Source organism: Callorhinchus milii, unplaced genomic scaffold (assembly GCF_018977255.1).
Source record: "Callorhinchus milii isolate IMCB2004 unplaced genomic scaffold, IMCB_Cmil_1.0 Scaffold13, whole genome shotgun sequence".
In the NCBI taxonomy this organism is placed as follows: domain Eukaryota; kingdom Metazoa; phylum Chordata; class Chondrichthyes; order Chimaeriformes; family Callorhinchidae; genus Callorhinchus; species Callorhinchus milii.
Window position 1 is genome coordinate 13,222,064 of NW_024704754.1, and position 11,029 is coordinate 13,233,092.

Sequence of the window (11,029 nt, forward strand, 5' to 3'; positions counted from 1 at the left end):
TAGCTCCCCATCCCTCAGAGAATCGATAATCAAAGCCTTCCACGGACTTGCTCCCCACTACCTCTCCGACCCGCTAATCCCGTATCAGCCTGTCCACTCCTTCCGCTCGGTAGGCTCAGGTTGAAGCTAATTAAGTGCTTTGAGATGTCTCAAAGACATGAGGCGCTATATGAAATGCTTTTGGATTTAAGTATTATTACTATATTAAGCTCCAAGATTAGAATTGGATACCAACTCATTTTTCCCGAGACTTGTCCAATACTCCATTTCAGGATTTTAAATCCAACAACTTAACAGTGGTGGAGCCTGACACTGAGCCGGGTGAGGGAGGTGACCGTGAGCATATTTGAAGAGGAAGGTCCTTTAGTCGTGATCTAAAATAGGGTAAGTGGGGGGGGGCAAGCAGAGGGATTAGGGGAGAGAATTCCAAAGCTTCGGGGGTTAGTGGCTGAAAGCACGGCCAATTATGGTGGAGCAGAGGGGACAAAGGACAAGCAGGCCAGATATAGCCGAGTGGAGACAGTGGGTAGTGGAGTGGGAGACTGGGGAGGAAGGTATTGGAGTAGTTGAGGCAGGAGGTATCGAAGGCATAGATGAGGGTTTCAGCTGCATTGGAGGTGCAGTTGGAGGTGGGCAATATGATAGAGGTAGAGGAAAGCTGAAATCCAATTCCATCCTATGAGATTTTTTAATAAAGCACAACCAATTTTACTAAATTACCTACATTTTATTTCCCACTGAATTAGAAACTTTTTTTTAAAAAATAAAAAAGGTCCAAAACAATCATATAAAAGTCAAAATGCACATTAAACACAAAGTATACTCGTGAGATTGCTGAGGCTCTGCACCATGGAGTCCTGTTGTAGCTCACTGGATTAACTCAATATTATGAGCTAGAGTTAATAGATTGCCAGTAGCAAGTGATAAATTTGAACTCCAACATTAGCAATAAGTAAAATGAACAAATCCCTCAGGGAATAGATGGGTGAGAATTTAATTATATTTGCATTTAATTAAATAATATATTCTTTAATCTCAAAAAGATAACAATGATAAAATTGTTGAAATGTCTCCATTCAAAAATAACTGAATCAAATGAATACTTAATGTGAAGGATCAAATATGTATCAGACTAAAGTTTTCAATACAGGTTCATAGTAGCTGAGGTAATGGAGAGTCACTGGAATTAGCCTCACTGTCTCTGGAATAGGGATGTTCCCATTCCAATTGCTATTCAGTGATACTCTCCCCTACATGCTGGGATGTCTGCAGATGTGAGGAGAAAACATGATTGGAGTTGATGGAGAATACTTGTGGTGTAGATTTGCACATATGAAGAATGGCCACATGGTTGGAAGTCCTGGAGGATGGTCGGTCAGTGTAAGTGGAACTCTCACCAAGCAAATTCACTGTCTTGTGAAGAATACGGATGAAAAAAACAGCAGCTAGCTGTCATCAGCAAGGATCTCTGGGCGCTCTTCCCAGAACTGATTTGCAATGATGTCAACATGAAATGGAAGAACTCTGCTGCGGGTCCTTTTGATGACAACATCTTTGCCCTCTTGCTCTCCCAGGGGTGTAATTCTTTTATTACTGTTTTCCTCAACCTAAAAACAGAACAAAAAGAGTTGCATGTGAAGCAGTGATAAAATGAGTTCAGGCAGGGTGTCTCTGGGTTGAACAGGCTCTGAGGAGATGCACTTGTCAAAGGCAAATAGATCCAGGCCTACAGAAATCTGAGGTAAATTGGAGGTGTCAATATTTTTTAACCTTGCTTGTCAAAGCCTCAACAGGAGGGCAGTCCTACCTGAAAAATACTGTGCTGCTCACAATTAACAATCATTGTCATTAGATTTACAGATCATCATCTAACTCTGGCTCAACTGATAAAAATGTTACATATTTTCACCCAAAGTCCATGTGATGAACTTCAACAGAAATCTCCAGCTAGCCAATAAGATAAGTAACCCTGGCTGATTTGTCGTCTCCTATCTGTATTACTGAGGTCAATTGGACCACCACTTTAGCATAAACGTATTCAAACCTAAGCTTTCCCAGTCTGTACGACTTAGCTACTCACTAGCTGAACCATCAGAGTAAGGCTGGTAATGTAGCTTTATTTATTGAATGGAAATAATCCTTACCTTGCACCACGTCAGAACAGTGCCTTTCCTATAAATCTCTGGCTCTTTATTATAGTTAATGTTGAACTCTGAAAATAAAATCTCATTTTTGTCTCCTGCAACAGTTCCCTACAAAATATAATGAAAACATGGAGCAATGAGTTAAGACTTATCAAGTGACAGGAAAAGCAGATCTTAAAAGTTAAGTTAAAGCAGAGTGCTCTGTGAAACCATTTCTTTAAATTGTATCAAGTTTTCTCACTTGCCTCTGATATTTAATTTGATTAATTAACTGCAAAACGATGCATTGTGTTAACTGTAAACACCCTCAGAACTACAGGGCAATAGCAATTCCTCGAAAATCAACCACTGATTGAGGGAATAGCACTGAAAAGCAAGCTACAGGCCAATAATACTGTATTTTCAGCATATTAATAAAAATCGTAAAATATTTTCTGAGTGATATTAGCCTGCTGGATTGTAGCACTGGCTCTCCTAAATTCAGAGCAAATTCCACTTTTCCCATATAAAAAAGATGGTGAAGATTATACATTTTCAAATAAAAAGTATTTGAGTGTTAATAATATTTGCATTTTATACAGCGCCTTATCACGTCTCCGAGATGTCTCAAAGCGCTTCACAGAATATACTGTAAAGTGAATTGACTGTGTATTTTGTTGGTGAAACACAACAGCCAATTACGCACCTCAGTGTCCTACAAACAGTGGTGGATTGAATGACCAAATTATTATTATTTTTTGAAGGAATTATTACCCCCGGAAAGCAATTCGCCAATCGATTAACAACTGGAATCCTACTTACTGTTATTATTAAGTCTGATAATAATGCCTCAAGAAAAAAACAATAATAAATTGGTCACTTCAATCCACGACTGTTTGTGGGACACTGCTGTGCGCAATTGGCTGCTGTGTTTCACCCACAAATATACAATCAATTCCTTTTACAGTATATTCTGTGAAGCGCTTTGAGAGGTTCAGAAAACATGAAAAGCGCTGTATCAAATGCAAGGATTATTATTATTATTACTGCTAGGTAAATAGAGGCGTGTGGAGTAAGGAAACAAGTTTCACCCTGCCCTGGAATTGAATCCAGATCTTCTCGTTGTGAGGTGAATGCTCTAATCACTGACTACAGGACTCCACATATTTTACAGCAAGTGGCTCATTTAATAATACAGACTATATTTATGGAAAGCATAATCCTCACAAGAGCGCTTTGCAAATTTTTGGATTTTAGGTTTGGAGAAAAATCTGCATAAGTCTGTATGACTACAATGACTTTGTTAATGCAATGTCAAACAATTAAGACTTGCAATTAATTTTTCGATTTGCAATTAAGCAATTCACGTTTTAAAAATTGCATACAACAATATGCCAAGTGCTTGCCTTTTCATACCTTTAGCCTCTCTTCAGATAAACTATTGGACAGACCACCTTGCTGCACCAGTGCCCAGAATGTAGTGTTGTACAGATTATTGATGTGACCTAGTGATGAAAACATACCATGCTTTATTATTCAAAACAGCACCTTATGGTGGAAATCTGACAAAAGGACTACCAGTTGACTGAGTTTACACAATTACAACTTACAGAAATTGGACCAATACAGGGAAACCCAGTTCTAACATGGCAAATTCGGTCTGTAAAAAGAAAGTCTGCCAATTCCATTTTCAGGTCACCACTGATATCACTTCCAGCATAGACAGGCTTTCTTCCTACACCTGGTACCCAAACTAGATAGAGTTCCACGTATGCATGCAATTGTCCCTTTATCTGGAGTTGAATGTGCACTCTCCCTTAAGGGATACATCCCGTTTATCTATTCCCAGGAAATATTGGATACAGGCTGGCAAGAGCTAAGGCTTGGGGATCCCAGAGTGTATTGTGCATTTGGGTTATGCTATCCCACTTTTGTCATCTTGGAGCCAGTTTATCCCCAAAGAGACTCCACTTACCTTTCCCCATACCAAAGGAGAGACTTGTTAGGATGAAAAATACATTACGACAAGTGGCAACTGAGGGGGGATCAATGGAATCATTCAAAAAGGGAACTAGATAAACTTGTAAGCAGGGAAAATAGTAATTGATATTGTGAAAAAGCTGGAAAATGGGATAAGAATAAAAAGTGATTTTCTCTCCTGAAAATTTCTGAATCTATAATGCAGCTTTAAGTGCTACATATAAACATAGTTTAAAATACAAAGCATTAAAAGTAGACAAATAACGTTCCATAAAACTCACAGTCTGCTTGTCTCCAGCTCAGATAGTCTCGCAGATTCTGGTTGTTAGGATACAAAATCACTCGCCCATCGAATCCAGGTGGATACAACAGTGTTTGGTCTTTAAAATGCTCACTCCAATAGAAAACAAAGCTTGAAGAAAACTGGGAAACCACGTGTGTCATGAATTTACTGAATAGCAAGAAGTGGAGAAAAGAACAGCATTAGATGAACAGAAAACACAAGTAATAATAATCCTTGCATTTGATATAGCGCTTTTCACATCTTCTAGATGTCTCAAAGCGCTTCACAGAATATGCTGAAAAGTGAATTGACTGTGTATTTGTGGGTGAAACGCGGCAGCCAATTGCGCACAGCAGTGTCCCACAAACTGTTAAAATTACTTTTAATGCTTCAAAAGCAAGTTTCAGTATTTCTAGTTATTCCCAGACAAATGAATTAGCACACCCTCCCAACCCAACTAGTCTTGGTTCCATAATTCTTAATTCCATTTTAAAACACACACACCCTTCAATCCCACAACCCATTTTGGTTACTGTATTAGGCAGTGTATTCACAAGACACTGCTTCTCACTAACTATATTGAGGGCTACAATTCTAAGCTTTTGGTCATGGGTCATACTTCGCAACTCAACTCGTAATCATGGAGCAATGAGACATAAAACTGCATTCCAATTCCTTATATACTCCTCATTTGAACCGTTCTACTGCTTCCACCTGCCAAGTAAAGCAGAGACTACACTGCCTCACAGCAACTAGCAGGGAAAGAAATTACAAAACCACTCTCCTTCCTGGGAGCGCTCTCAGTTTACCTGAGAATTCTGGCAATGAAAACTAAAGTGCACCATTCCCAGCATTGACATCAATCACCTCGAGGAGCAAAAAAAAATCTAGAAGCTCATTTGCTCTTAGTTTACCTATATATGCATTAAAATTCAGTGATCAAAAGAGGCAGTAGAGCACGTGAATATGAGGACATCAAAGTTCCAAAAGTGTAAAATGAATCGAATTTGTGATCAAATGGATTGTAAATGAGATATTGGAGCAATTACAAATTGTAACACTTTTGTAGCGTGGCTGGAAAAACAAAGCATAACATTTCCTTTGTATTGTACCTTGCTCTCCTTTTGAACCAATTGCTCTTCTTTTTAAAGACAAAGCTGTATTCATCACTTTGGCCGTACGCAATCACAATGTCACCCAATTCTTCCATGACGGTTGCTGCACATTTATTCATCAAGCGAAGAGCCCGCTCGTCGTTGGGTTTGGTGAAATTATGTTGATCTGCGAACCTGACAATCGGGGGGAATAGTCAGTGTAAAAATTAAAGTTGGGAAGCTGAGTATCTATCACATCTGTAACTTTTCAGTACCTTAAGAAATACCTCATGATTTTTTACACTTCTATGACGTTTCCTCACTGCTACCTCTGTTCCAGTGAAAACAGCCCCTGTTCCTCACTCTTTCCTTATAACAAAAGCCTCTTAGCCCAGTGAATCATCTCTCCACCCTGTCCAAGAGACCTCAACATTTTTCCTAAAGTGGGGTGCAAAGAACTGCACAATCCTGCAGCGTAACCAATCACTAACTTGTATAAATCAGGCATAATCTCTTTACTTTTGTATTCCTAAAATCCTATTAGCTGTCTTCGCAGCTTCCCCAATTTATTCTCCCACTTTTAGATTTGTTTATGAACTCCTATTAACTTCCATTTCGTTACAAAATTAAATTAATTCGAATTTAAGTGACATATTTAGGTAAACACAGCAGTTTACATACATTTAGAGTAAACTCTGCACCTTCAGTCCTTTAAAACCTATAAGGTATATTCCTTTCCTTCTTTCTCACATCCGTACCATGACCCGCTCTGCCATCCCCCAGCTCCGCAACATCGCTCAGCTCCGCCTCTGACGCAGGCCACCAAGCCACCCATCCATGCAATTGTTAGATCTAGGCTTGAGTACTGCAACTCTCTGCTTGTCGGGCCTCCCCAACTCTTCCCTCTACAAACTGCAAATCATACAGAACTCTGTAGCTCACGTAGCAGGCTGTGATCCTATCACCCCCACCCTTGCCCAGCTCCACTGACAACAATAAAATTATATTTATAGAGCGCCTTTCATGTCGGGAGGGTGTCCCAAAGCGCTGAACAGTCAGGTGTCGGAGCCCGAGCATGGGGGAGGGGTGGGGGAAGGCAGAGAGGTGGGAGGGAGATCAAAGGCACGGTCGAAGAGAAGGGACTTGAGACCGGCCTCAAAGGAGGCAAGGGAGGATGCGAGGAGAAGGGACCGTGAGATGGAGTTCCAGAGTGTGGGGGCAGAGAAGCTGAAAGCCCGGCCACCGATGGTAGGGCGGGTTGGGCGAGAGACATGGAGCAGACCGGAGCCCGATGAATGGAGGGAGCGGGCAGGTTGGTAGGGAGTCCGCAGGTCAGAGAGGTAGGAGGGGGCAAGGTGGATGGCCTTAAAGGTGAGGACGAGGATCTTGAACTCAATCCTCTGGAGGATGGGGAGCCAGTGGAGTCGGGCGAGGGTGGGAGTGATAGGGTCGCGGAGCCTGGTGCGTGAGAGTATACACGAGCTGCAGTTTTGGATAATCTGCAGCTTGTGAAGGGAAGAGTTGGGAAGGTCGATGAGGTGATGAATGTATGGGTGAGAGTTTCGGCAGCCTGAGGCGGAGTCTGGCAGTATTGCAGAGGTGGTGGTAGGCAGTGCCGGTCATGGCACTGACTCCCCATCCCCGAGAATAGTTCAAAATCCTCATCCTTGCCTTCAAAGCCCTCCACAGCCTTGCTCCTTCCTACTTCTGTGACCTGCTAACCCCACATTGACCTGTCCATTCCCTATGCTCAACAGCCTCTAACCTGCTCTACGGCCCCACCCGGCCCGCCCCACCATTGGCAGTCGGGCCTTCAGCCTCTCTGCCCCCACCCTTTAGAACTCCATCCCACAGCGCCTACCCCTACCTCTGTGCTCTCCACCTCTCCTGATCCCAACCCCCTGTTTGGGTCCCAATCCCTGACTATCCAGCGCCTTGGCACATCCTCCCGATGTGAAAGGAGTTATACAAATATAAGTTGTTGTTATTCCTCCCAATCTCTATCATCTTGGAAATTAAGTTACATTGGAAATACTTTGCTTCTTTCTCAGTAACACTCCTACCAAGCCCAGGACACTGCACATGGTTCATGCCTCAACCTACCCTTGGGTGTAAACCTTTTGTTTATTGGCCCAATCCCCCTTCCTCCCTTCCCCCAAAAAGTACAGATAAGAAGGTAATAATCCGTTTATGGAATACAATGCACTTTCATTTGTTTACAAAATGAGATCAATAAATTAAGTTGGCCTAGAAAATATGCAGTCAATACATTACAGTCATTTATGTGAAGCGCTTTGACCACCTCAACAACATTATAAGGAACTATATCAAATGCAAGGATTATTACAATTAGGATGCCAATAATCAATGGAGATAAAAGTGAATACCATTTTTCAACACAATCAATGCGATTCTGAATTCCAATCTCACAATACCTCTTTTTGCACTCACTTATGAAAATTCCGGCCATCCAGTCGAACTACAACCCAGCAATTTGGAAGACAGGTGTCGTCAGCTTCAAAGGAGCGAACGTACTCAAATTTACTCTTAGCCATCGTTCTGTAATTTACAGGATGCACTTGCAGGATATTCCAAGGGAAGCCACTTCCACCAATGTAATTGGAAAGGCCAATGTGAGTAGCTTTCGGAAATTTCTTCAATAACTTTCTACACAACATCAGGTTACCTGCAACTGCAATGAGATGCTAATCACAATTAAATTGTAACAGGACAAAGAAGACAAAAAGGGCAAAACGAAGCACACATAGAAGCCAAATGCAACCGAAGGTTAATATCATTTGTTAAAATTAGAGCGACTTAAGGATTATGATGCTGTGTTACAACTTGCACTTTCATATCAAGCTGGCTCAAGTCGTAGCATTCTTGCCTCTGAGTCTAGAAAGTTATGTATTCAAGTTCCACAAAAGGATTTTGAACACACAGCCTAGCCTGACATTCGACTGCAGTGCTGGGGGAGCACCTCATTGTCGTCGTTGTATCCTTCGAGTAAGATGTTAAACCAAGGTCCTAACTGTGTACGTAAATAAAGATCCAATGGCATTATTCTAGAAGGAAAAAGGCATCTCTCCTGGTGCTCTGGCCAACAATATCCCCAATAAAATTGGTCATTCACTTTATGGGACATTGTTGTGCGCACAATTGGCTGCAGTGTTCACCTGCAATAAAATTCCATGAAGCATCATCTTGACATGATGAGCTGCTATATCAAATGTACTGGACATGACCGTCCCAAAACATGAAACCATAGTAATTTACAGCACAGAAGAAAGTCATTCGGGCCATCATAACAAAGTAGTTCACAAAATGAAACCAAAAACGGTGTGAATGTTATGTAAGCAATCCAATTTGCACGTACATTGACATAAGGAGTCAATTTAATGAGATCACAGACTCATTATCTCCTGTCCCCCACCTAATTTTTTGTTTTTTCTTTCCCCACCCACTTCTCTGTTTGTCCTTATAAACTGCTCCCTTCCAACATCCCCCAGTTCTGATAAAAGGTCATCGACCTGAAATTTTAACCCACTTTCCTCTCTCCATAGATGCTGCCTGACCTGCTCAGTGTTCCCACCAACTTTTTATTTCAGATTTACAGAATCTGCAGTATTTTGTTTAGTCAATTTAATGTTCGGCCATGTGTTCGACACCTCCCGGCTCGCCTATTCAAATGCCCTCCTTGCCGGGCTTCCCAACTCCAGCATCCACTTTACATCAATTCACTTTACAGTATATTCTGTGAAGCGCTTTGGAACGTCTAGAAGATGTGAAAAGCGCTATATCAAATGCAAGGATTATTATTATATATTATTATTATCCACAAAATCCAGCTGATGCAACTCTGCCGCCTGCATACTCACCCGTACCAAACTTCGTACCCCCATCATACTAGTTCTAGTCACGCTCCACCTGGCACCTTATCGCCAAATGGATCGATTTCAAGATCCTCAAATTCATTTTCAAATCCCTTCATGTGCTGGATCCTCTCTACCTCTCCGACCTGCTTACTCCCCAATCCATTACCCGTTGCCTCCGCTCAACTGGCTCTGGCCTCCAGCATTTCCCTGCTGCCCTCCATTCCACCGTCGGTGACAGCACGTTCAGCCACTAACGCCCCAAAACTCTGGAACACTCTTCCTCTATCCCTCCGTCTTGCCTCTTCCTTCCCCATCTTCAGATGGTGCTTGAAGGCCTTTCTTTTCGACTGTGCCTTTCATCATCTCCGCCTTCCCCGGCGTAGTGCTCTGCCACTTTCAAGCTCTCTGAGACGCTACCCTGCATAGCTGTATACATGCAAGTTGTTGTTGTAATGTTATTTTTTGTGGGGTGACTTGGATGAGGGAGATATTGGCTGATGATCAGAAATCAACCAATAAAAAAATTAAATACATCTAGCATCTTATTCCATCAGTGTCACACTTCTCGAAACACTACCATCAGTCTCACACTTTTTGAAACAGTGACAGAGGTGTGGTGAACGTTATACGAACAGTGATCAGGGCTTCTGTGCTGTAATATGTTATGGTTCTACAGTTGCACGGCCACACTTTGACATCACCGGTCAGCAGCAAGAGCCAGGTCTGCTCTCTGTCCTGAGCCCTCCCTCCCTCTGTGTATCCTGAGCCCTCCCTCCCTCTGTGTATCCTGAGCCATGTCTGTACTCACACTCTCTCTCTCTCGGTCTCAGGCTCTTTCTCTTCCCCAGGCTGCCCTCACTCTCTATGTAGAGTCCCGAGGCAGCTCTTTTGGGGGGTGTGTGTGAAAGTGCTCTCCTCTCTCTCCCCCACCACCCGTGAGGGCAATTATCCCTCCCTGGGCCCGGCCTCTCTCTCGGGGCGCCTGGCCCACTCTCTCACCTCCGCCGATCACTTGCTGCACCGGGTGGGGGGGGGGGGGACATGACATCAGTGCCACATCACTCTCACTCCCTCACTCGGGGCACCTGCACTTACTTACGGTTGCGATATGCACAATAAACCCGGGAGCCGCCGAGGTTATGAACCAGAGCACTTCACCGCAGGCCCTTAACGGAAATGCTCCGATCTGAGGCCAACGGTGACTAACCTTCTCCCCCCCCCTCGCCTCCCGTTGTGGGTCTGCGGGTGCGTGTGACCGACACGGCCCGCGCTTTCCAGGACACACGTGGGCGGCGGCGGCCCGGGCCCCCAAACCCAAGCCGAACATTCAGTAACGTCGGGCGGACAAAAACAAACAAACATACCCGGGGATAAAGCGGTGACCACCAGCGGAGTAGCCGTCTCCCTCTCTCTCTCTCTGGCGGCTCAGTCAAGCGACGGGATGCGGTTGCCACGGTGACAGGAGCCATTTCCGGTCGGTCGGTCACATGCTCAGAGGGCGGGAGGACGGGCAGGTTAAAAGTGCGCGTGCGCGGCTCTGGCTCAAGCCCACACGTCAAAGGCACGGCTCGGGGCTCCTCCCCCTCCCCCTCCCCACCCGTCCGCCCCCGCCCTCCCGCCGTGACGTCACTCTCCCGCCCGATTGTGACGCACGTGCGCGGGTGCGCGGGCGCG

At 43.8% G+C, this 11,029-nt stretch overlaps 1 protein-coding gene across 4 annotated transcripts; it reads right to left on the reverse strand.

Moving 5' to 3' along the window:
• Nucleotides 1-713: 713 nt before the first annotated feature.
• Nucleotides 714-10,790, reverse strand: thg1l (tRNA-histidine guanylyltransferase 1-like). Of its 4 annotated transcripts, none has more exon segments than NM_001292412.1 (7): nt 714-1,607; nt 2,145-2,252; nt 3,540-3,628; nt 4,385-4,554; nt 5,499-5,675; nt 7,932-8,172; nt 10,720-10,790. In NM_001292412.1, coding segments are annotated over 6 exon segments (933 nt in total). In that variant the 5' UTR covers nt 8,159-8,172; nt 10,720-10,790; the 3' UTR covers nt 714-1,445.
• Nucleotides 10,791-11,029: the final 239 nt, after the last annotated feature.

Coding starts and splice junctions, on each gene's coding strand:
- thg1l (XM_042339826.1), bottom strand. CDS start 8,158: ATGTTGTGTAGAAAGTTATTGAAGAAATTTCCGAAAGCTACTCACATT. Junction 4,555..5,498: donor TGGTTCAAAAGGAGAGCAAG/GTACAATACAAA, acceptor CTTGCTATTCAG/TAAATTCATGACACACGTGG. Junction 2,253..3,539: donor TATCTGAAGAGAGGCTAAAG/GTATGAAAAGGC, acceptor TATATTTTGTAG/GGAACTGTTGCAGGAGACAA.